Below are 26,621 nucleotides of genomic sequence, written 5' to 3'. Positions count from 1 at the left end.
TGACTGGAGCAGATGGGAATTGTAGTTTGAAACATCTGGAGGGCACCAGGTTGGCCAAGGCACTAGTAGGGATCATTCCCAGTACTTTATGATGTTACCCAGGCAGCTTTGCTGTGTGGGCGGTTGGGAGTGAAGCAAAGAGGTGGAGAACGCCAAGGAGAATCATGAAGGGTGACTGCAGCTGGAGGAAGAACAAGTAAAATGTATAATAATAATAATAATTTATTATTTATACCCTGCCCATCTGGCTGAGTTTCCCCAGCCGCTCTGGGCGGCTTCCAATCGAGTGTTAAAAACAATCCAGCATTAAATATGTGTGTGTACTTGCCCCTTTTCTTGGTGAGTGGTGGCAACTAAAACTTGCTGTCAGCAGAGACTGTGGTTAATAGATGGGCCCGAGATAGTGCTAGCCACTCCACCAAAATATACATGTGATACTTGCAGAGGAACTACTCCGTATCTTGACAGTTTCTGATGCCTGTGTTCATTCAGATCTTGTGATCTGATGTGTCCCTGCTCTGTTCTTTGTCAGTTTTATCTCATTGTCTATTTCCAGTGTTGGGCCTCAGTGGGGAACAATGTGCTTAATAACATATGTTCTTAGCTTAAACAAGCTAAGAACACAGCAACAAACTTTTGTTTCCTAGTTCTCAACATAAAGTCTTCACGTTGAAATAGTTTGTGGGATTGAGGCATCTGATTTATCTTGCTGACAGGGGACGGGAGGGAAAGTGAGATAAGATGTGAACATTGAGTCCTTGAGTCTGACAAGTTGTGCAGATTTTGTAAATTTCTGGATGTAAAAAAAGAATTTAGTCATCTAAAAACAATTTCAACATAGCTTGGATGGTCTGGAACGGCTCTTGAGGTTTGCATGTCTATGTGAGTAAAATGGAGAATTTCAGGAAAAACCAGATTAAGCTTTGCTCTTCTTACAGTGTAATCCTAAACATGTCTACTGAGATGGAAGTCCTGTTGAATTCAGTGGGGCTTACTCCCAGTGAGTGGGGTTAGGATTGTAGCCTTGGAAGAAATCTTTTCAGTAGGAGGGAACTCAAACATTGACTTATTCCTTGCTAAAGTGTAAGTGGCCCTGCTCTTCTTTCTACATTGGTCTCTCCAGATGACCTGTTTATTGCACATTCATTCTGATTTGTTTGCATCCCGTTAGCAATTCTTTCTTCTCACACTTTAAAATGCATTTTCTTGTCACTTTCCAAACAGCAGTGAGGTGGAAGGATGCTTTAATCTTCTTTAAATGTGCAAACCTAAAGTTCTGGTATATGATCAATTCACTGCTGTAAAATAATGACAGCCTGGGATTGCCCTGTACGACCACCTGAAGATCAGTGCCACTGATTTTAAATGTCAACCTAATGCATCACCATTTTAGGGTATGATATGAGATACTCCTTCTTTTGTAGGTTGTTCTAGAGTGGAGTCGGGACCAGTATCATGTTTTGTTTGACTCTTATAGAGACAACGTTGCTGGGAAATCATTTCAGAACAGGTAAGTCTTGAATCCAGAATGGCAGTCGTTCTCCCCCCCCCCCCTGTGTTTGTGAAAGCATTGGTGAACAGTAGCACAGTTTAACCTTTGCACAACCTGTTCTTTCCCCACTTTCAAGCTGTCATTGCTGAAACAGTTTTCGATGGTGGGGGAAAGCGCCCACAACTTTGCCTGCGTGTTGCTATGTTTCTGTCCTTCCTTCCTACAGTCTATATATGAATCAGATTTCTGATGATGTGGAGGAGAATGCAGAAGAAAAAGTGTGGTTGCAGAAAACCGCGATAAAACTTTTCCAAATGCTTGGCTGCCACTTTGATATTCTGTTCATCTTTCCCATTGAACCTGTATATAAGTGTGCAGTCTTTGTATCTATTGTCCCTTCTGCACTGTACATTTAAAACTGTATTATACCATCTTGAACAGTCATGGCTTTCCCTAAAGAATCTTGGGAACGGTAGTTTGTTAAAGGTATTGAAAGTTGTTAGGACACCGTGTATTCCCCCCACAGAACTACAATTTCCAAAGTTCCCAGTAAAGAAGAGAGACTGATTGTTAAATCCACCTGAGAATTGCATCTAGTCTGTTTGGGCTTGCTCCTCAACTCAGAGTCTTTGGCGTGATGCGGCATCACTTACACACACATTTCCTCAAATCTTCTGTGAGCCTCAAGCAGATGGAAGCAGTGCAAGAGACTTACGCTGCTCCTTCCTAATGCTTCAGGGGAGTCCCTGCACCCCAAGTCCTCTGCAAGTGGCAGAGGATTCTTGTGTTCCACTGAAGCTTTGGAGCAGGCAGAAACTTTTGCTTGTTTTTAAGCTCAGCACGTTGTGTGAGACTTTCCCCTGAGTTCTCCACAGTTTTTGGAGGTGGCGTGGGGTGCAGAGGATCTATGAGTCATCCTATCCAGAGAATAGTATGTTGTCCCTAAGAGCCAAGGATAAACGAGGGACCGCTTTTAAAAGAGGGAGTGTTTGTAGTTGCAGCTGGTCTGATTGCAATGCCCTCATCTCAACAATTAAAGGTTCAGGCTACCTGATAGCAAAGTATTTGATAAAATGGATACACCATTAGCTCTGGGTAGTCAATTGTGTATATGCTACATCTGATTTTCAATATATTGTATTATTGGGGGGGGGCTCAGCCCTCCTATTTGCTTCTCTTGCCAACTCCCCCTGATAACCCCCTAGACCAGGGTGGCTGCAAAAGTACTTAAGCATAGAACCTGCAGGCTGCATGCTACTGTGTCCTGCAGAGAAGCAGAGAGAGAGCCCTTCTAATGCCTTACCAAAGCCGGATAACTGAGGTGCCAGACTTTGGGAAGGAGGTGCGAGGCTCTGGAAGGGGACTAGAATCGTCCCTCTTCCTTTCCAAGCTGAGAAAGCACTACAATTGGGTTTTCGGAAGGAGGCTGGATGACTGTAGGATCGTGTCAGGAGAGCCTTCACACCACCTTCCCAAAGCCGAGCGCTGAGATGGGGGGGGGGTGTCAAATGTAGCTGAGGGCCACCCAAGAAGGCATTGAGGGCCACATGCAGCCCTCGGGCCATGCATGGCCCTGCTCTAGACCTTCCTCAACACACTCTGTGCAACTACAAAGCTCCCAGAGAGCCAGTGTGGTGTAGTGGTTAAGAGCAGTAGACTCGTAATCTGGTGAACCGGGTTCGCGTCTCTGCTCCTCCACATGCAGCTGCTGGGTGACCTTGGGCTAGTCACACTTCTCTGAAGTCTCTCAGCCCCACTCACCTCACAGAGTGTTTGTTGTGGGGGAAGAAGGGAAAGGAGAATGTTAGCTTCTTTGATAAAGTGGGTAGTGATAAAGTGGGATATCAAATCCAAACTTTTCTTCTTCCCTTTTCACCTTCCTAACCTCATTTCTGAAACAATTTCTCTCTTCTGCAGCTCCACTTTCCACCTGCTTTTTCTCTTTCATCCATATGGCCATACCTCTCCTCCTGTATTTTTGCAACTCCACCCCCCTTATTATTTAACTACTTTGTTGGAAATCTATTGGAATAGAAGAATGTAAATGGGAACAGTAAAATGTGTTATAGCTCACTAATTTGGTTTTGATTGTGTTGAAGTCATAGTCATGCCGGGTTTGAGTTTGAATCATAAAGATTACTCACTTGTTTCTGTCTTCTGACTTCAATTCCAAACAACCATTAATACACCCCCCCCCCGAACCACAGTGTGTAAGTAACTGTGAATTTTTAAATTAGTTTTTAGCATATATAATATTGTGATCCTCAAGCTTCTTTTTCTTTCTGAAGTAATTAGTCAAAATAAATTTGGGGGCGATTGCATCGGCTCCCTAAACTTCAGCAAAGCAGGAAAATTGTCTAGAAAGGTCATCTTCATTGAAAGCAGGATGTAGTCTTTGAGGTCATGTTGCTACGAAACATTTGTGGTAATTCTTCTCCACAGAAAATATAATCACTGTTAGACATTTTAAATCCCCAGATATACCTTGCACTCACAGTATAGTATACCTCCTGTCTACCTCCTAGTATACCTCCCGTCTACCAAGTAAAGTATTTATTTTCATTGTTGAAGAACAATGAATAGGTTTTTTTTCCCTTTGTAAACCGCAGCCAAACGAGGATGTGGCTGATGTTATCAGTCTTAATATTTCAGTTGGCTGCAGTGACCTATCTCTTCCTGCTTGCGTGACCTGTACATAACAGTATCTTTATATCTCTGAAAAATACAGTGTAGAACGTAACATCACCTTGGGGTCTTAGCATCTTCATTATAAGTTTAATATTGGGAGCATTTGTTATGGCTGAGAAATGGAGGAAGAGTTGAGAACTGGGAGAACAACCCGTACCTCTCTTTCACCTCTTCCAGTACTTTAGACAAGTGGCAGCTGCAGAGACTGGTTTCCTGGTTTGTTTTTTAGAACATCATAAGAGTCACACAGTGACCAACTAGATTCAGGGGTCAGCAACCTATTTCAGCTGTGGGCCAGTCCACTGTCCCTCAGACCATGTGGTAGGCCAGACTATATTTTGAAAAAAATAATGAACGAATTCCTATGCCCCACGAATAACCCAGAGATGCATTTTAAATAAAAGCACACATTCTACTCATGTAAAAATGTGATTTCCGGATCCGGCCCCTGGGCCTTAGGTTGCCTACCCCTGAACTAGATGCTTGTGGGAAGCTCATCAGCAGGAACTGAAGGCAGCAGTCCTCTCCCTGCTTGTGGCTGCAGCTGGCGTTCAGAGGCTGCCTTTGACATTGGAAGCTAGTGGCATTTGATTAATAGCTCTGCTTTAAAATCTCCCAAGGAAGGAGAGCCTCACCACCTCTTGTTGGAAGTCTTTCCCATTGCTGAACAGCTCTTATGTCAGAAAGTTCTTGTGATGGTGATTTTTATGTCTGAGCTGAGCAATTAAATTTGTTCAGTGTGGGTTTAAGTGGAATTTACATGTGGCTAGGTTTGCAGCCTTGGTTATCTTGCCTGGCCCCTTGGGAGATGCATTGATGGAGAGTGTAGATGCCTTTTGAAACACAGGGGCTTTCAGCAGCCTAGATTTCAAAACACTGACAATTTGGGAGCATTCACAGCTCATTGAAATAACACTTATGCTTGGGTGAAAGCAGTGCTGGCCCAAGTGAAAAGGGGAGACTTGGAGAAGGGCTCACATGCCTCCTTTAATCTGAGATTGTCCTGGTCCGTTCTGTAGCCAAGAGAGGATGGAATAAGGTTTTCTGTGCAAATACATCAGACTGACAAAGCAGCACAGTAAACATAAAATAGGGAAAGGCTGTATAGAAATAAAATTGACACTAATCTTGCCCCATCATTGACATTGATAACTCAGAATTTGCTATGAAACAGATCTTTTATTATAAACCATAATCTCCACTCAAGGGTTGTTCGCAGTTTATGTTTGGATTTTCATATCACAGGTATACAGGTTTTTCTCATGCTTCCTTTGACTGTGTACTCCTGTTTCCTGGAGGGAACAGGTACTCACATCCAAACTGAGCAGAATTTAACTTTCCAATTGTCAGCTATCAAACTGAGGTTAAATCCTGCTGGGAACAGCACTGAATTGAACCCTCCTACCCCTCAGCTGACATCACAGATTGACAGGTGGATGTGGGTTCAGGGTAGTGGCCCTCATGGGTTAAATGACTGATGGGGCAAGATTAGAAACCGCTGGGGGCAATTCCTGGTTTAGAGCAACTGTGTCTCCCAGCCCTACCTAGAGATGCTGGGGTTTATACCTGGGACCTTTTGAAGGCAAAGCAGGTTCTGTCCCACTAAGCTATGGCTCTTTCCTGAAGAGCTATGTGCTCTTCTCCTAACCTTCTGGAAGAGGAAATAATGGAGCCCTTCAAGAGCCGTCTTTTGTTCCATATCTGTCAGCACCGCCTCCTGATCAGAAACAGTATTTAAATCTGCTGCCGCCACCAGACTGAAAGGAATTTCCATTTGTTTTTGTCACATGCCTTCCTTTGTGTCCGAAGTGTCTGCCAGTCTCTCTGCATGAGCCAGAGGATTAAAAATAAATTGTTTTTGGATAATTGGTGGTCTAGGATGGCTTGCCAGCATTTCAAGGATTGGGCAGACACAATAAATGTTTTAATTTTCCTTAACTAAAATTAAACACTCTAGGGATGCCCGATTTAACTTGAGACACTTGTCCATCTGGATCAGCTCTCGAAAAAACTGTTGTTATTTGGCCAAAGCAAACCTTCCTTTTATACAGCTGTGTGGGTCATGTTCCAGCTACTTAACAAAATCTATTATTTATCATTAAGAGGCACGGCTAATTTGGGGTGTAGCAGGGTATTAAGAATATCCCAGTAGACTATGTTTTTGTAAGATAAAATAAGGTGTTGCAGAACCATTGCACGCGTGTTACAGGACTTTAATAATGGTGCAACAGCAAGCTTGCAAGGAAAAGATTCACCTGTAAGCCAATTCATGCAGGGTTCTGAGTGCATATATTCTCCATCTAGTTAGCAGGTCTTGAAAGGAATCCTCATGCAATGATAGGAGATGGAGAATTTTCCTTTTCTAAGACTGCAAAAGTAGATGCAAATGAATGGATATAAAGCCAGTCAAACCAGGCAGTTTTGAAGCTAGAATTAACTTTTACAACTTTAGGCATCATAATTAACTTTTTTAAAAAGCCAACTACTCCTATGAAGTATATTTATTAAAATATCTTCTGAACTCTCACACATTATTTATTGGTAAACAGGAAAACAAAGTACATGTAATCCAATGTGGTAAACTGGATCTCAGATAATTTAGGACAGGCTTCCTCAACCTCGGCCCTCCAGATGCTTTGAGACTACAATTCCCATCATCCCGACCACTCGTCCTGCTAGTTAGGGATGATGGGAGCTGTAGGCCAAAAACATCTGGAGGGCTGGGATTGAGGAAGCATGATTTAGGACATGGGGAATTTGGGAGGCCCCACAGAATGCCCCTCATTGCCCTCATAGCCCCCTTTCCTCGCTTTGTAGATTATTTCGTATGAACAGAGATGTACCTGCATACATTCAGGGGCCAGTGAATGCCATTTGTGTGCTCTTTTTGCTCCAAACAAATGATGGACAGATTGTAAGGGGGTCCAGGGGCAGCGACATACTGTGGTTTGTACAAAACATGTAGATGAAAGGAAGCACTTTCTCGCACTGCAAAGTAGTTAAACAATGGAACTCGCTGCAGTGGTAGCGATGGCCACCAACTTGGGTGCCTTTAGAAGGGGATTTGACAAACTCATGGAAGATAAGGCTATCAGTGGCCACTCGTCATGATGGCCATATAGGCTTGCTCTGGTGTTCCTTGGAATATTGGGGATCATAAGCAGAAGTGATCTGTTGTGCTTGTGGGCTTCCTTGATTGGCTGTTGTGGGAACAGAATGCTGGGCTCAATAGACCTTTGTTTTGAACCGGTAGGGCTACTCTTAACATTCTTTCCTTTGTATATCTGTGGGCGGAGGAATGAGGCCTCTCTAATTCCTTTCCTGGACATTTGCTGATCATAGGCACCAGGGGGGACTGCATGTGAACTGGTACTATGTGTGTTAGAACAGGGTGTGCAGGGGGTCTGGCTGTGGCAAAGTCAGGAAAAACAGACAGTGAGGATGTATCTTTGGCCAATTTAACACAAACAATGACATAGCTGGAATAAATCATGAATGGCTGGTTGTGACACATTGTTTTCCTCCGCATAAGTATTTTTAGAACAGTTTCGACAAAAGCCATAGGTGGAAAATGTTACATTAAGTTTGAAAATCCATACTGGTTTTGAACTTGGGCAGGATGTGTGAGCAGAAAATGTGATTTCCCCCTCCTACTTTTCATAAGAGTTTTCCAGAGTTATAAATTAGGATCTGAACTCCTGAATCAAGGGCTGAGTTTTGGAATTAAGACTTTGGTTGTCAAACCCTGGGGAAGACCATGGAACACCTAGAAGAGGGAAACAAACTTTTTGGCTTCCTGAAACAGATGGGACCTTCCTCTCCATAGATTAAATGCCTTGCAGCAGAGGAGCCTAACAAATCCATGCTGGATTTGTTGAGGTGACCTTCTTCCCCACTTGCCACATTATAATCCCAATCTTGTTTATGATTAATGTGGGACATGAGTGGCCTCTTCCATGGATCTTTGCACACAGCAATGGGTTGCATGCACATACGACCCTGTGCAAGGAGCTCTGCACAATCTGCTATGAGAGGTGTGGGGTTTTTTGGGGGGGGGGGTTAGTATGGTAGATGTAGGTTTTATTTATGTATCTCCTGCTCTAAAAGCACTATACATTTAAGAATGGGGAGCCAAACTCAAAAATAAGTGTTTGAGAAATGCTGCATGAAGGGTCATTGGAAGGAAAGAACATAAAAAGTTACAAGTTTTAAGAATCTTTCTTTTGTTGTCGTTTAGTCGTGTCCGACTCTTTGTGACCCCATGGACCAGAGCACGCCAGGCATGCCTATCTTCCACTGCTGCAGTTTGGTCAAACTCATGTTTGTAGCTTCGAGAACAGTGTCCAACCATCTCGGCCTCTATTGTCCCCTTCTCCTTGTGCCCTCCATCTTTCCCAACATCAAGGTCTTTTCCAGGGAGTCCTCTCTTCTCATGAGGTGGCCAAAGTATTGGAGCCTCAGCTTCAGGATCTGTCCTTCCAGTGAGCACTCAGGGCTGATTTCCTTAAGAATGGATAGGTTTGATCTTCTTGCAGTCCATGGGACTCTCAAGAGTCTCCTCCAGCACCATAATTCAAAAGCATCAATTCTCGGGCGATCAGCCTTCTTTGTGGTCCAGCTCTCACTTCCATACATCACTACTGGGAAAACCATAGCTTTTACTATACGGACCTTTGTCGGCAAGGTGATGTCTCTGCTTTTTAAGATGCTGTCTAGGTTAGTAAGTGTATTTTTAATGTGTAAACATTATTTTTAATATTTTTAATGTGTAAACCAGAGTAAGTGTATTTTTAATGTGTGGTGATGCAGAAGCACATTGATTAAAAATGAGAAACTGATGAAGAAACAAAGCTTAACTGAATGTTTTGATTATGCCAGAAATAATGGAACAAGTTTATCATTTGAAACTCATGAGTTTCAACTGACTGGTTGCAGGCGAATGTAATCTGTGCTGCTGTGAATTGCTTTTCAATTTAAGCCTGGACAGGTTGAGCTGGTTTCTCTCTCTTAATGGGATTTCTCTTATAGGCTTTGCTTGCCAATGCCTATTGATGTGGTGTACACCTGGGTGAATGGCACAGATGTTGAGCTGATCAGGGAACTGCAGCAAGTGAGGAAACAGATGGAGGAAGAACAGAGAATGATGAGGTAAGAACATTTCTCTGCGTGCACAGTATGCTGAGCTGCCCTGGCTGGAGGTAAGAAAACTAAAACAATTGGGTTGTGTCCAGTTTTAGTCCTACTCACAGTAGATCCATTGAAACTAATAAACACGACTAACTTGGTTGGCATCCATCTGCCTTGGGAGACCATAGAGGAGCACGCCTTTGGGGGTGAAGTCAAAACTGTTGGAAGGTTACAGCATGCGCTGCAGCTGTAGAGACTTGCTAACTTAGGCCCATTAATTTTAATGGGTTTACTGTGAGTAGGACTTGGTTGGATACAGCCCAAGGTTTTGCCAGAAGGAAGTGAACCTCCCTAAGGTGCCATAGGCTTTTGCAGGTGAATAAATTCATAAGATTGGCTTTTGCCGTTGGTCTATCCTTGTTCTTACCTGTTTCTATTCTTGCCCATCCAGTGTCAATTGGAAGGAAACATCTAGATACTTCATGTTAGAGAATTTTGCATGTTACCTGTTTTGTGCTTCTGGTGTAATATTTGAAAAAGGACTTGCATGTGGGAGATTAGCAAGTTGAGTCATATCTGCAGCATGTACATCTCCCACATAATACTCTCTTTTCAGAGAGTATTGTATCAGGGGCATGGCATTTTGCTTTCTCGGGTGCCAATAATTCTTGCAAGCAGGTAACATGAAAACAATGTTTTGTATGTTCAGCTGGCCCTGACCACTTGGCTTCAGTGCGACTGTGAAAGTCTTCTTGTTCTCACTAAAGAGGAGGGTCCCTGATTCTTGCCTTAGTTCAGAGTGCTCCAAGCAGTGAACTATATAGAGGCTATATCAACATTTGGATTCATAGAATGACCAAGGATGCTATGAACATCTGGAAGCATCTGGAAGGCAATGTTATGGTGTCATGTGAATGCTGCTGGAAAACTCTTCAATGCGTTTGTGGCTCTTTGCAAGGATCACAAAGTTTGTAATCAATTTGCTTCATGGATTGTCCAGTTCGATTGAGAGGCTCTGCAACAATAGCCAACGTAAACATTCATGCCCTGCCACAGTCCAATTAATCCTTGAGGTTAGCTGCTTGCAGGCCTTATGCTCTCTGTGGGAAGCTGCCATATTGAAGTGTGCTTCAGCAGCCTTCATTTGAGGGGATGTAATTAAATTGGCCATTCATCCTGTAGATTTATCGGACATGGCTCTCAGTTCTTTAACTGAAGCACCTGTCCTTGAATTGCTTCTGTGTCCTAATAGGTGGTATGAATGGGAGAGGTTTGATGCTGTGACATATTCTGCTACTTCTGGGTTTTGTGTGCAAAAACTCACGTTATTGAGATTCTGTTACTGTCTACAGGGTGATGAGAGTAACTAGAACCTGTGTGCATTTTGGGTGTATATGTTAATTCAGGGGGGATTGAATAGTTATGCGTTTACTTGTGTTTTAGGGAAATTCTTGGAAAGAATACAACTGAACCAACTAAGAAAAGGTAAGAAATAATATAGGTGTTTCATGTTTTTTGTTTAAAAGGCTTTCAACTATCAATATATTAATTACTGTGTGAACCTTAACTGACACTGTAATTTCAAGTGAGTGAAGTAACATTTAAAATAGCCATGATCAAGGGGTAGGACAAAACTGGTACACTTTTCCTCATGTTCTAAAGTAAATAATTCATTTTTAAATTATTATTGTTGTTGTTTTGTTTTATTTCTTGTACCCCGCCCATCTGACTGGTTGCCCCAGCCACTCTAGGTGGCTTTCAACAAAATATAAAGGAATACAACAAAACTTCAAGCATTAAAAGTTTCCCAAAACAGCGCTGTCTTTAAATGTCGACAGAAAGTCATATAATGGTTTATCTCTTTGACATCTGATAAGGAGGGTGTTCCACAGGGCGGACACAACTACCAAGAAGGCCTTCTGCCTCATTCCCTATCTGCTCACTCAAAAATCAGGCTTTTGTAGTTATTCCCAATGATCCACACACACCTAAAGCAATATGGGTGATGTCCACCATACGGACAAAACCTCAAAATGTGAAGACATGTTTCATTGTTACCTCTGACTGTAAGAGAAAGGTTAATGAGGTGAGCAACAAGGCCCATGTAAACCCAACTAGCAGCTGCCAAATTGCTCTCATGGTACAGAACATAGACTGCTTTCTACTTCATTTATTTCTGGCTTCTGTATTTTATCAGGCTGGGCAACCTAGAAAGGCTGTATGCAATACAGCAGTGGTCCTCCCACCCCGGAAAACTTGAAAATGGCTGAGGGACTTGGCAGATCACTTAATAACTTTTTTTGCCCGTTGTAATTTCAGTGCCCTGTATGGTGGAAATAAAATTGTCATGCAATAAAATACAATACATAAGAAATAAAAGAAGCAATAAAAGACAGCTTTAAAAATCAAGATGAATATTTAATATGTGGGACCTGCTATCTCCTATCTACAGAAACGTCATGGACAGCCTGAATGAAGCTCATGGGCCACAGGGAACCCCTGTAGTATACTGTGACACATGACAAATATTTAAAGAAATGATTACTTTAAGTATAGATTTGACCTGGGATATATTTCTGCAAAATATGAATAAACAGAGAGCAGGCAACGCCATTGGGGTGTGTGTGTGCTTCTTTATCAAAAGCTAGTCAAAGCTGAATAGCCACGTGCAGCTTTGAACCTGAGAGTATGCCTGACTTTTGCTGTCTTGATCCTAGTGAGAAGCAACTGGAGTGTTTACTGACACATTGCATAAAAGTGCCAATGCTCGTCTTGGATCCAGCTTTGCGGAGCAACATCACTCTTAAGGACCTGCCCTCTGTCTATCCCCTGCTGAGATCTGCCAACAATATATTCCTGGTTGCCAAGCCAAAGAACCCTTCCACCAACGTTACTGTAGTTGTTTTTGACAGTTCTAAAGAAGGTAAGGATCTATTTTAAGTCTTCTCCCACTAATTGGCAACATATGGTTTTAGTTTACCATAGGATTACTGCTGTTTGAAGGGACTCTTCTCTAGGGGATTTCCTTCTCCTCCTCCTCTTGTTGTTGCAATGATTAAAGGATGTCAGTAGATAAACTTAGTAGGCAGAGGAGAATGTGTCCTAAAAATAAGGCCCCCCCTTAAATGTTCCAGAAACTTGATCCAAGTATATGTAGAGAAATATGTACACGTAGTGATTTGGTGTCCCCCGGTTTATATGCAAAAATATCAGTGTTGGTGGTGCCTCCTTAATAAAAATAACATGACATTACCACTTGCTTTATTTGGAGAATAATTTGTTAGTTTCTTAATTTTTCAACAACAGCAGCAGAGAGGTTTTGCCTTGGGCAAAATGTGGACCATGTTGTAATTGTTCTCTCAGTGCTCTGCATTTTGCTTTCATGATGAGGTGAGGTGTTGCGTAGCCTGTTGTTCAGATTCCCTTTCTAGTCCCTTGAGACACGCTGCTCACAGAGACACGGGTGCATCTTCCTTGTCTGTACACAAGGAGATGGATGTTGTATTTATTTTTGTTTTGTTTATTAAGCGCTTCCCATAAAACACCCCAGAGCAATTTTAACATTAAAAGCAATTCCGTGTCCAACAGAGGCACTGGGATAAAACAAATCTCTACTTAAAAGGCTTGTAGGAAATGAAAGGTCTTCAATAGGCACCCAAAAGATAATATGTGAGATTGAGTTCCAAAGCATAGCTGCTGCCACATTAAAAGCCAAATTCCTAGGTCATATGGAACAGATTGACTGACAATATGGTATCTGTAGGAGGTTATTGTCTGCAGAGCACAGTAATCAGATGACTATATAAGAGTCGAGACAGTCTTTTAGGTATCCTGGTCACAAGTAGCATAGGACTTTGTGAGGAGATTTCACCCCTCCCATTGCAAGAATCTGCTGATTTTCCAGAGAGGAGGGGGCGGATTGTGCTCCAGTACTTATTCCGCTCCAGCCTCACTTCAAAGGGGAGACTGAGTGTTACCTCTGTGTAGATAAGGTCGCTGCAGAAAGCAGCTGTAACACTCAGTGCATTCCAGCGTCTCCATTTGTATATAGTTTGTATAGTATAGTAGCTGTAGTGAATAAAAGAAGATATTCTTCAGTGCTGTCGTCCAAGTGATTTATGCTCTGCTATACTCTGCTGTGCACGGCTGTCTTCTGGAAGTGAGTTCGGTGCTCACAGCTCTGAGTTGTGAGTCCACAGCACTTAGACCTGTTCCTGCAGAAGAAGGTTTCTGGAAGTGCTACCCCAGCTCGCCTGGCACAGTCGGGGCTGAAGTGGTTGAGCCGAGTCAGTGGCACTGGCTCAAGGGCGAAGCTGACACTTTGTACCAGCACCTTGAACTTAGCCCCGTAGCTAATCCACACAAAATAGCCCAGTGAGGACTTACTTTGGGGAGAGAGTGTTGGAAAAGGGAGGGAGGGACATTAAATGGAGCTGCTGGAATCTTTCATACTGCAACATTTTGTTAAAGGTCCCACCCTCCAGATAAAACAAATTTTCTTACTTCTTATTCTGTTGGCAATAGCTGATGGAGAGAAAACCCCTCATTATGGGACTGTGGCATTGTGATTTGTTTCTTCCATTGGCTAACAAATATTGCATTTGGCTTTGAAATTAAATGACCAACTCTGATGATTCGGGGGCAAGTTATCCCCATTCTGCAGTGGTGTGTTTAAAAAATACTTATTTCATAAAATTTATATAGCACTGGATTGTAAGAGAAAACTTCAAAGTGTCCCATAGCAAGTATATGTGAGATCTTAAAAGAGTTTTTATTTACAAATTATGCAGTGTATTGCTGCAAAAATTCTGTAAACGTTTTGACCTGTGATTTGAATTATTGAACATTCCAGCCGAAGATGTCCATTCTCAGATGTTAAAGGAAAGCAGCAAGCAAGCAGTGTGGAGAGGCTATTTGGTATGTTCCTTTAAAATGATGTTGGTATATATACTAGAAAGAGATGCAGGTGGCACTGTGGTCTAAACCACAGAGCCTAGGGCTTGCTGATCAGAAGGTCGGTGGTTCGAATCCCCGCCACGGGGTGACCTCCCATTGTTCGGTCCCAGCTGCTGCCTACCTAGCAGTTCGAAAGCACGTCAAGTGCAAGTAGATAAATAGGTACCACTCCGGCGGGAAGGTAAACAGCGTTTCCGTGCACTGCTCTGGCTCGCCAGAAGCAGCTTAGTCATGCTGGCCACATGACCCGGAAGCTGTCTGTGGACAAATGCCAGCTCCCTTGGCCTATAGAGCGAGATGAGCGCGCAACCCCAGAGTTGTACATGACTGGACCTAATGGTCAGGGGTACCTTTACCTTTATATATACTAGAAAGTTTGGATCCTTGCTTGGATGCAAGGCCCTGTTTCTAAAAATTCTTTGTTTTTCTGTAATATTTCCATAACTGCTGTAATAGCTTGTAAGGAAAATTCTCATGCTAAAAGCGTGACTTCTCCCCTGGGGAGCACAATGGGGGGGGGAGTGTTAGTCCTTTAAAAAGAGAATTAAGTAAATAATAAATTCCCTTACTTGCAGACTACAGACAAAGAAGTTCCTGGTTTAGTAATAATGCAAGACTTAGTTTTCCTCAAAGGATTTCCACTTACATTCAAAGAGACAAATCAACTAAGAGCAAAACTGCCCGAAAACCTTGCTTCCAAGATAAAGCAGGTAAGTGTCAACTAGGATAAGAGCAAAATCTAGCAGATGATTGCGAATAATGGAGTAAACCTTCTGCTAAAAATCATTTTCTCCTTGCACGCAAATCAAAATGATTTTCTCCTGCGCTGTTACTGTATTCATTTACCATTGTAGTAGTCTCATAGGTTATTCAAAAGATGCCAAATCCTGATTTGAAAACTTTGGCTGCAAACTAAAAATTCTGATGGAGATGGCCTGCTTGAGGCAGGAAATCCAAGAGGCTGGTTTAGTTCAGGGGTCGGCAAGGTTTACCTCGCTGGGGCCAGTTCACTCCAGCGGAGATCCCTCTGTGGGCTGGATCCTGCGCATGCCTGCGACTTCCAGCATCTGCACAGGCGCGATTTCTGGTGCCATGGAAGCGAGTCCCTGCGCTGCACTTAACCGTCACAGCGCGACGCAGGGACTCACCGAGCGGGCGGCTCGAGGGCCAATTAAACGACCCCCGTAGGCTGCTTGTGCCCCATGGGCCTTAGGTTGCCGACCCTGATCTAGTTCTGCATATGGACCATACATTGAAAGCACCATCCCCGCTCCAAATCCTGGGGACTGTAGCTTACCTCTCACAGAATTGCGATTCCTAGCACCCATAACACACTGCAGTTCCCATGATCCTTTGGGTGGTCACTTTAAATGTATGGTGTGTACATTCCCAAGTGTCCTACAAGACCTTCCCCAACTCCACAATTCTGTGAGCTCTGGCACCCTGAATTACAAGCCACTGGAAATGTAAATTACGTACCTGAATATCCCAATTTTGCATTAGCCCAATAAATATCCTTGACGTGCTTTGCAAAACAGTTTGCTGCATTATTCTAAACTGAATTCACAAAAAATTCTGCCTAACAGTTTGGTCAACACACAGGTGGTTGGACGGAATTCAAAGTTGCATGCATGCCCTACGTGCTCTGTGTGAAGAGCCAGATGCGTGCACATCAGATATAACCTTTATATAGGATTTGTGCAGCTACTCCCATCATTTTTTGTGAGTTAATGACTTAAAGAGCTTGGGCAATCCCAGTGGGATTTTGGTATTCCCCACCCTCCTCACTCTTTGAACAGCAGAGCCATCTTACAAGCATCTTTTGGTTTCAAAAGTGGTATGTAGCCTGATAGGCTGATGTTTGAGAAACTCAGCCCCAAAGTGCCCTTAGGCACCCAGACGTTAGTGTGTAGTTCTTTGGATCCCAGCCATTATCCTTGCTCAGATGACTTTGTTAAATCCTTACTACAAGGAAGCTCTTCTATTAAATTGTTCCCTAGTGCAGTAGTTAAACCCCAAATACAGTCATGCCTCAGGTTACAGACGCTCCAGGTTGTGTCTTTTCGGGTTGCGGACCGCCAAAACCCAGAAGTACTCAAACGGGTTACTTCTGGGTTTTGGCGGTTGTGCAAATCACTCTTTGCACATGTGCAGAAGCGCCAAATCTCGCAACCCGAGCGTCCACTGTAATGTTGTGTTTCTGCTCTCAAAACTGGATACAAGTCTGATTATTTGAGTTCCTATTTAGCTGTTATATTGTTGCTGGTCTTCTGCCTGATTTAAAGAAGTCTTTAATGGTACGGATTGATGGAATGAATGTCTTGCAATCAATTTAAATTTTGCATTGAGAAGAACAATGAAATTCTGTAATAAAAGAAATCCAATCCAGTTCCAATCCAAGGCATTGGAAGTTGGAAGAAAAAGTTGGTACCGTTGAAACAAATAATTTGTTTCATTTAATGCCATAGTCCGAAATTGCAACACTGCGTAGAAACCGGCAGTTGGCCACTAGGTGTCACCCTCCTCTTTTCAAATCTTTATGAATGTTTGGTCCAAGGTTTTGCAAAGGTGACCTAAAAATAAATATTCCAAGCTTATGCCCTTCTTGAGCCAGAGAGTTCAGTGCTGTTAAACCAGTATTTCAGTGCCGATGTACCTATTTACCTACCATACACAAGAATGAAGGAGTGATTCATTTCTCTTTTTTTGTTATAAAGTTTGAAACCCAGTGTTTGTCCAAACATTCCCACTGTAGCTGTTACTCAAATCTTTCATATCTGTCTTGCGATTTTTGCATTCTACAAATTTGGGGAGCTGCATGTGGGACTTTCTATGATACTCGTTTTTTTAAACACCACAGTTCCTTCAATATTTGATTCTGGTGGCTGAATTTTGGCTGCAAGGTGCTCACAGACTAAATATATGACAATAGGTTGATGCCAAGCAATACACTTTGTTCCACGACTATATTTAAACTTGATTCTAGTAACTTCTGATACCTCTTCCTGAAAGTGCTAGAGCTGAAGCCTGTGGCAATAATGTTATTTATAGACAACTTTAAGGATTAATCATGCTTATAATATTGTAGTAGGTTGTACAGGCTGTGTTAGAAACTGGAGGCTATATTCTGGATTTTAACTGCAGTCTATATCAGGGGCGGGAAAACCTTTTCATCCCAAGGGCCACATTCTCTTCTGGCAAACCTTCCAAAGTTGTGCAGGGCCAAAAGTGACGTCTAATTATTAACCACAGCTTGATGTTTTCTCTGAACCCAATGAATTGTGGTTTAAAATAAAAAATTAAGAATCTTTATTTGCGTCAGCCACTAGCCATAGCAATACAATAAAATACAATGCACTGAAGATAGAGGTGAAAACTTAACTATACAAAATACATTCTGGAGGTTTACATCAATAAATAAATGGATCTTATTCTAACTGCCCCTGCTAAAATTTTTGCAGTTTTTGCTGTCACATGGTTATCTTGAAAGAATGGACACAGTAGCAATGATTGAACGACCTCGTATGGGGTAGTATAGAGTGGTAATAACCTCACTCCTCAAATCTCAGAGTGCAAGCCAGGAGCACATGAGCCACTGACTCAATACTGCCACATAAGCATTTTTCTGGTGGAATTTTTTGAAGCTGACCCTCAAGTATATACCCTCAAGTACAGCCACAGGCAGCAAGTGAAAGCGCCTCTGTGTTTTGGAATTCTTAGATTAGGGTGCCAACCTATTAAAACGACTAGGTGGAAAATAATTATACCATGGACAAAATTTCCTTACTACTTATGTTGAATTGATCCAGCTTCATAAACTGTGGTTTGAAGTTTGCTTGTTCTAAACTTAAAGGGTAGTAAAGGGATGAGTGAGTAGCACAGTTTGATTCAGTAATACCTTTCACTGGGGTGGGGAACATGTAGCTCTCTAGAGTTTGTTGGACTCCAGTGCCCATAAGCCCCACCCAGCATTGCCAGTGGTGAGGATGATGGGCACTGTAGTCTAGCAACATCTGGAAAGTCACAAGTTGCCCCACTCCTGCCCTGGAGCCAAGAAGCTTGCCTACTCATACGGCCTATGAAAAGACAATTTTTTACATTTCCCTAACTCATTTGGCATGAATAGACTCAGGTGGTTGGGATAATTTGTTTCTTTCTTGTCTTTGTGTTCTAAACAAACCATTGCTAAAATTAACTGGAGCTTGTCAAATTTTGACGAAACAGCTAACTGCTGTTAACCAAAACTGGAAGTGAAAATTTCTGAACACTTACTAGTGATTGTTCCAGGAAGAGACTAGATTGATTCCCTTCACAGTAGACCGTGATTTATTGTAATGTCTGAACACGACCATTATGTGAACAACTTCCTTTTGTCAGTTATGAGCTTTCCGCTTGGTATTATCTTAGTAATCTTAGTATTAGAAGAAAAGAAGAAGAAGAAAAAATACTTTTTCTCCACCTGCACCATTCATAATTCGATAATCAGTTTTTCACCACTTGGTAGCTCTCCTTGTTAGTCATTTACTTAATTTGGGATCCATTTGGGGAATATGCTTTTATCAGTACGGGTGTTTTGTTTGTTGGGACTTGGAACCACTGAGAAAACCCAGGAAAAGATCGAGCTTTGTTTTATTTAGGGTAACTTTATGCATCCTTCCATAGCGATGAGGATGAAGAGGATAAGAGACAGGGAAATCCTGTGTCCTTAATACAGCCTTCCTGTGTGCAGTGGAAACTTCTGCGAAACATTGCATAAATATATTTTCGATGATGCACAGTGGAGGGGACAGCATGACATTGTTCTCCTAAATAAATGCGAGGCTGCTTGATGGCAGCTTTGCAATCCGTAGCATTTCCACAGCATTATTTTTGGAGAGCGCTTGCTGGTATCCATAACTCTACCTCCGTTTCAACAACTAGCGAGGCCACCCTTTCATCGGTTTGTCCAGATGATGATGCTCTGGAAGGGCTGAGATTTATCGGATTTTCCCCATGACAGACCTCATGAGTCAGATTTAGAGCTATCGGGTGGCACATGAATTCAAACCATCAACGGCCTTAAAATGTCACAAGCGTGACAGCTGGGCCTATGTTTGCTGTGAGAATGGGATGGGTAAAGGGGACAAATGTCTGAAAGGAAAGAGGAAAGGTCAGTTTAAAAAATAAAAAGAAATTATCTTGGGGTTGGGGTTCATTTATGTAAATGAAATATAAATGCAGTTGAATAGCATTTGTAAAAAAAATAAATCTTGCAATATACTGCTATAAAGCATTAAATGTGGGGTGTGGAACTTTTTCCCAGCCTGATGGCCTCTATCTACTTTCCTCATGCCATGTGTGATTTTATAAACTTCTGTCAACTCATCTCTTGCCTTTTATCTAAGCTGAAAAGTTCCAAATGCTGCAACCTTTCCAAATAGAGAATTGTTTTCCTCATAAGGAGCTGCAGTTTTATGGGAAAGTCGGATGGACAGGGGAAGGGGAAGATTGCATTTAAGCTGGGCAAAAATTAATTTGTTGCATGGATATATTTCAAATATTAAAAATGCACTTGGGTTGGTTGCCCCCCCCCCGGCCACTGCTGCCCAATGGAATTTCACAGCCTCTGATAGTGATGTATTTTGGCGCGCACACAAAATGGGTGCATATGAGCAACTAAGCAAAATATATAAATGAATATTCTTCTATGCAATTACCCTTTAAATCCCAGAGGCTGCATGTATCTTTTGCTTTCTAACATTGGTTCAATTCTGGTCGTATGAGCTGCTGTTAACACAACTTTTGCCAATACTTATATAGTGAGCAGTTGCTCACATTCTTCCTCCTCTCAGTGCGGCTGTGGCTCTTGATTCTCTCCTTGGCTCACACTGTAGGTATGCCTTTGGCCATGGCTCTGCTTCTGCATATTGCAGCTTTAAAGGGCTACTACTTATAGCCCATTAAGACTGACAGAGGGAATCTGAACCCCATTTACATCCACCTCAGTGCAGTCCATTAGGTCAATGCTCTGCCGAGAGGCCGTGCAATCCAGCTGCTCTCTGGTAGACTGTACAGTGTTTCTTTCATATGGCGCCCAGGTTAGCCACTTAGGAGTTTGCCTGGGGTTAACTTTACTTTCCTGAAGTGAGGAGCAAGTTGCAGTGCTGCCTTTAACACGCCTACACATGGCTAAGCTTTCAGATCTCACCTTGCGACCAGTGTAACTTTTTTACCTTTTTCTGTTGACCACTTGCCTCAGTAAATACATCTGAAGATTGCTTTCTTTGAATAAGAAAAGCAGCCCGTTTCCCTTTGTGAGCCACATTTGCTGTTTGACGTTGTGCCTAGTGCACCAACCTTTTGCCTCCCCCTGATCTAGCCCATTATGAAAGCTGATATCTAGACTTAACTGGTGGCAAGTGTTAAAAATAGCAAGCAGATCAAACAGTTCCCCAGTAATAAATGACCTTAGCGGTGGATTGGAAATCTTGGCTGAGGATTCGGAGAAGACCCACAAATGGATTAGTTCTGGAGCCTTTTTGAATCTCAGATTTCTAGTTCCTTTAAGCCATTTCAGAAATGTGTATTGACGAACACATAGATAAACAAACAACTGATGGGCAGCTTCATTTCAGGATATGGTATAGTATCTTAAAAATGAAATTCGTTGCAAATGGTATTTTCAGTTTAAGGAGACTGGATGTTACAGGATCTTGAAGTTGGTTTATTTTTATTTATTTATTTTTTTAAAAAAGAAGTCCTAGATGCACTGTCCAAGGATTGTAGTACAAATAATTTCTAGGACTCTATAGCTGCATTCAGACACAATTACTGGGGTTCAGTTGCAAAACAAGACCTGTGCTTATTCGCTTTTCCCTACCCCTCACTTTCTTCTCTTCTTGTGCTTGGCTTACTTGACCATTTCCTGCTTTGATCTAACCATAGTTTATCATTTTATCTGGACCAGCAAACAGTGGTTTGAGCAAGCCTTCCAAACCACAAACCAGCATCAAACTGTGACCTGCAATCCTGATTTGGAGTCTTAACTTCAACTGTCATGATTTGGATGTAATAGCAAACTACAGTTTAAGCAAATCAGGAATTTATGAAGCCACGTGCGCCAGGGATTACTATAGCACAGGAGTTGTTATCATTGTTTGGACGATAGAAGTTACGTCTGAATACAATTTCTCTTTCTAGCCAAAATTTAAAGGATGAGTGTTGAAACTAACTCTTGTTGGTTTTCATCTGTTTTAACTACCTAACTTTTAGTGTGTTATGGGGGAACAGGAACTGTCTTTTCCTGAGAAAGGTAGAAGCTGCCATATGCTGAAGAGAGCTAGCGTGGAAAAATGGATCAAGTGTTAGACTGAGAAGACCTGGGTTAAATCATGAAACTTATGGATTTATAAGAGGCTCTCTCTTAGCCTAACCTTCCTTATGGGATAAATCTGAGGATTAGCATGGGATAGCTTGCATATACTACCCAGGGCTTCTTGAAGAAGAGGCAGGATACAGATGTTGTGATAATAATCTGGGTCCATAATGATGTGGAACCATCTGGATGATGCACACATGATTCCGCAACAAAAAGACTTATTTGTTTATGGCCTCATAACATAAGGTTATCGGAGCCATTTACAGTATATCAGTATAAAAACAATAATGGGACTGCACTGGTTATTTAAAAAGCTTAGGTGACTTAGTGCTGGAAAGAAGACAAGGATGGCGCCAGGTGACCTTCTCTGTGAAGGCCGTTCCATAACTAGGGTGCCTCCACCAAAAAGGCCCTCTCCCTGGTGGTGACCCACTTTGCTTTATTCGGTGGGGGCACTTGGATTGGGGCCTCCAAAGAACATCTTAAAGATTCAGGTAGGTACGTATGGAAGACGATGGCTTTAAATTTAAACCAGCAATTTAAACCAGCACTTTAAATTGGGCCCAGAAACAGACTGGAATCCATGGTGGAGTGATCCTCCTCAGGTTCCTCCATTGCACCACCACCCTAGCCTTCTGTTCCTTGCGTTGACATGATGTGTCAACCGAGCATGCTCACTCCACAGGGTTCTCACTGCCCTGTAAAGATTTTTGCACTTCCACAAACCTTGAGGTTCCACTGAGCATGGGAATACCTCCCTGTTGTGCATGGATATTACAAGTTTATCTATATAAGGATCGGCACAGGGAGAACTCAGATCGCTATACTGTATAATGTTCCATTGTTAGTCTTTCTTTGAGAAATGTTCCCTTTTGATTCCCAGGTGCAGTTCCCTTATGAATGATACCTTTTATGAATGAAAGCTTTTTATGTTTCACTTGGATTACAGTTTTGTATTGAATTTTCTGCTCTCCCACCTACCTCTTCTAACCTACGGCAAGAATATTGTGCTGTCAGTGAGTCATGCAAAAAAAAACAAACCCCCAACACATTTCATTTGTGGGTACGTGCCAGGATTGGAATATCGGTTTCTCCTTTGTAGTTGCAGCTTTATTCAGAAGCTGGCGTAGCTCTCTTGCAACTGAATAACCCTAAGGATTTCCAAGAGCTGATCAACCAAGCTAAGAAGAACATGACTATAGAAGGGAAAGAACTGACGCTTAATCCTGCTTATTTATTATGGGATCTCAGTGCCATCAGCCAGGTAGGAGTCGTTCTCTGGTGTATGGGCATGCTATTATGGCAAAGCTTCATGAGATTTAGGTAACGGATGGTGATGAAAACACTTTACAGTGTGACATAGAGAATTGGCAGCAATTTGAAAACTGTATTCCACACAGGAGGAGTAGTCCATGTGATGCCCTCCTGTCATCCCACACTAGTTAGGGCTGGCCTTCTTTTGCAGGCTTCTGGCCTATGCTAGCTGAGGGAAGCGACATGGAATTGTTGTCAAATAGAGTTACACGGACCTGATGGCAGTAGCAGCAATGAAAAACAGCTAACAAGATGTGATACTTTAAATCCTTTACTGCTGATATCTTAAAACTTACTGTAGATGTGAGAGCCTGAATGGAAAATGGTGGAGGACACCACCACAAACACGCCCCCACACAACCTTTTAATTTCCTCAGCCCTTCATGTATTTAGCTGTGAAAGGGGCACATGTAGTTATCTCTGATGAGTTTTGCCCCAAGCCTGCCAGCTCTTTTCCTGGCTTGACAGAAATTAATTTCCGGTTTTATACTTCAAAACCCCTTAGTTGGCAAGCCTGTACACATGTCCCCTCTACCCTGAAATTATCTCTATTTAGGCAAAGCACCACGTGAATCCATCTTTGGTGTTTTAAAATGAATAATGGCAGCTTTTAGACGCAAATGTCGCTCTCATTCTGTCAGTATAGTTGTGTGCCACTGTCTTTTAATAGTCTAAACAGGATGAAGATGTTTCAGCCAGCCGTTTTGAAGACAATGAAGAGCTGCGGTATTCACTGCGGTCAATAGAGAGGCATGCTCCCTGGGTACGGCACATCTTCATAGCCACCAATGGGCAGATTCCTTCCTGGCTTAATTTGGATAACCCCCGGATATCTATAGTAACTCACCAGGTAAAAAGTGTCTGACTCTGTTATCTGGGAACGCTTGCCCTAAATTGCATCAATAAGGAGTGTGTGATATACAGGCATATTCATGTGAAGTTTTCTTCGCTGCAATTGCACCGTACACGTGAAACGCTGACTTAAAATGTTGTGTCCAAATGACATTTGGAAAGCATTTTGAAACCTCTCATAAGATTCCCCCCCAATAATACTTCCTTTTATTGTTCTAGGAGATATTTCAGAATTTGAGTCACCTACCCACTTTTAGTTCTCCTGCCATTGAAAGCCACATTCATCGCATTTCAGGTCTGTCCCAGAAGTTCATTTATTTAAATGATGATGTGATGTTTGGAAAGGATGTGTGGCCTGATGATTTCTTTAGTCACTCCAAGGGTCAAAAGGTAAGCCATCACAAAATAATTTTATATATTCGATTTGAGAGATCAGATACCTTTCTGTTGGAAACACGCCCGGGAAGGCCGCCAACTTCCCAAGTCTCTGGGGTGTCTCTCTGACGGTCCTCCCTGGCTGTAAATCTCCCTCAGTCCAGAGAGACCAGTGATAAGCGACCCCTCTCTCCTGAGAAGAGCACACTCTGGCATATCATTGCAGAAGAAAGACTCAATCAGTAGCTCTGAAACTACTTTATTTACAGTCTATATACAAAGACTTCATCAGCACGCCTGTGCTCTTTGAGCACCAGTACAGAAACAGCAGCACATTCAGAAGTGAAACCAACTTCCAACAGTACTGAGACTTCCTTTCTCACACTCTCTCAGACACTACATGATATACACAAAACATAGTGCTACTACTGGAGCAGCACGGATGTATAGAAATCCTAACACTTTTGTCATTTAGGAGATGCCTAGTTTGATTTTGCTTTCACCAAGCTTGACAATAACAGAGGTGACTAATATGAGAACAAAACTTGTGAATGGTGAGGTTAATAAGCCAGAATATGCACAAGCCATGTGCACTTGCAAGCAGCCCTTTCGCTGCTTTTTCTGTGTGTGCAGCAGAACAAAGCAGGAAGCCAGGTAATCATAGCTTCCCATTACATTTATGAGGAGTTTGCAAGTCTGGCTTGTTTAGAAACCATTAACCTGTGTATTGGCAGGTGTGGTTCATTTTGACTTCCCGGTGTGTTTCGTATGATGGAGCTTATGCATGTTGTGGTTTATTAAACCAAGTTTTGATAGTGCAAATGCAATCAGTTTGGTTTTCCAGTGGTAACTGACCTCTAAAAACCAGAATATTTAAAGCAACATTTTGGATTGCAGAGATGGGGGTAAAGGTGCATTTTGCAATGAGTAATCTCTACTGGATATATTAAATCGCAAAGCTCTTAGTGCAAAAGCACAAAAATATCTAAAAATGATTAACTATGTAAGAATTATTTACTATTTGTTATTTAGATTCTGTTTCCCTAGTCGAAAATATCCATTTATTTGCAACTAGGGTGCCAAGTATTTCTGTATCGCTGCTGGCAAGTATTTTGAAGGGTGACCCTGTGAATAATACATGGTTTATGCACCCTTTATAAGTGATGCAGTATGCATGTGCTTTGTACTTAGGTGCTGAAGCCAGAATTCACAATGCATTGTGAGAAGTTTCCCTCAGGATCAGTTTGATGCTTCTTGGCCTTCCCCTTTGATGCTTCCCCTTGTGCTTCAAGACTTGGGCAGTGATATCCATTTGTGGGAGCTCTCTCACACAACAACCATTCCACCAGCACAGGGGTGCGGAAACTAGGCCAAATTTGACCCAGCAGCTTTGCCCTGTGAGGCTGTTGCTCTCAAAACTTCACACACCTGCCCCACATCTGACAGCTGAACTTTTGTTATTGGAGCAAGGTACAACCACTCATCAGCTGGCGACAATAGGAGTGCATTTTGCTCCAGGAGCATGAAGTTGTTTGCATTGAAACCGCTGCTAAAGCAAAGGGGAAGCTCCATTCTAGCAGCCGTTTCAATGCAAGCTTTGACAGGTGGGCAGGGCAGCCTGCCTGTCAATCATCTGACATCACAATGACACCAGGTGATTGACTGGCCCAGCTACCTTTGAAAGTTGGCCCAAAGATCTGCCCCCCATGAGCCAGAAAGCTTCCTCATCCCTCGCATACCAAGACTCTTGCTCTTAGTGTAGTGTAACAAATGAGTGTCTTGCCCTTGGGAAAGACGCTGTGCAGCTCCTGCTATTATTATACCTTGTGACAGTTGTACATTACTGTTTTCACTAATGCTAGCACAACAACATCAACTCTCTAATTTCTGGTGCTAATGTTACGTTGGATCTCACTCTTAGTAAGTATCTGTCTCCTCGTCTGAGTGCTATTGAAAAGGACGTGTCACCATGCAAAAATAGCGACACATCAAATAATGTGATTTATTGTCCCTTTCACTTTTGTATGCCTTCACAGATTTATTTCACTCGAGCGGTATGGCTAAAAAGAAAGAAAAGCTGGAGAGTTTATATCTCCAAAGAAGGGATATTGTATAGATTGAAAACATTCTGAAAATAGAAAGAAGAGGATGGAGAATCGATATATTTTTATTTTTGTAAAAATGTAGTAGGTTGACATCCTTGGAAAGGCAGATAGTCAGATAAAAGTAAAGCAGGTTAGTTTAGCTTTAAACTAGCTGTATTCATTCATCTAATTACTGGTACTGTTGGGCAACAATTGAGGCTGAATGTCAGATAACTTCAAATCAAGTAGAGGTCAGTGTTTCGGTCCGCGATAAATTTCCCATTCACCTTTAGAGTACAAACATTGGAATTGCAAATCAGTTTGCTGTGGAGAAGTGAATTTAAATACGTTCCTAGGAGCTGTGAGAATGAAGTGG

General features: G+C 42.2%; 2 protein-coding genes across 2 annotated transcripts in view; both read left to right on the top strand.

Annotated features, from left to right (window-relative positions):
* SYCP3 (synaptonemal complex protein 3) overlaps positions 1-26,621 on the top strand; it is a 113,354-nt gene that overhangs the window by 55,268 nt on the left and 31,465 nt on the right. The gene's annotated exons all lie outside the window — the stretch shown is intronic.
* Positions 1-26,621, top strand: part of GNPTAB (N-acetylglucosamine-1-phosphate transferase subunits alpha and beta) — a 43,462-nt gene that overhangs the window by 1,090 nt on the left and 15,751 nt on the right. The window contains exons 2-10 of the mRNA XM_083461845.1: positions 1,425-1,510; positions 9,209-9,328; positions 10,751-10,792; positions 12,025-12,230; positions 14,160-14,224; positions 14,839-14,973; positions 22,723-22,884; positions 23,605-23,784; positions 24,006-24,176. Coding sequence (XP_083317971.1) covers positions 1,425-1,510; positions 9,209-9,328; positions 10,751-10,792; positions 12,025-12,230; positions 14,160-14,224; positions 14,839-14,973; positions 22,723-22,884; positions 23,605-23,784; positions 24,006-24,176 — 1,167 coding nt within the window. The remainder of the gene's footprint in view (positions 1-1,424; positions 1,511-9,208; positions 9,329-10,750; positions 10,793-12,024; positions 12,231-14,159; positions 14,225-14,838; positions 14,974-22,722; positions 22,885-23,604; positions 23,785-24,005; positions 24,177-26,621) is intronic.

Source organism: Podarcis liolepis, assembly GCF_965112155.1.
Source record: "Podarcis liolepis genome assembly, chromosome: 10".
NCBI lineage: Eukaryota > Metazoa > Chordata > Lepidosauria > Squamata > Lacertidae > Podarcis > Podarcis liolepis.
Note: the sequence above shows the minus strand (reverse complement) of the source record. Positions and strands in the feature narration are given on the sequence as shown.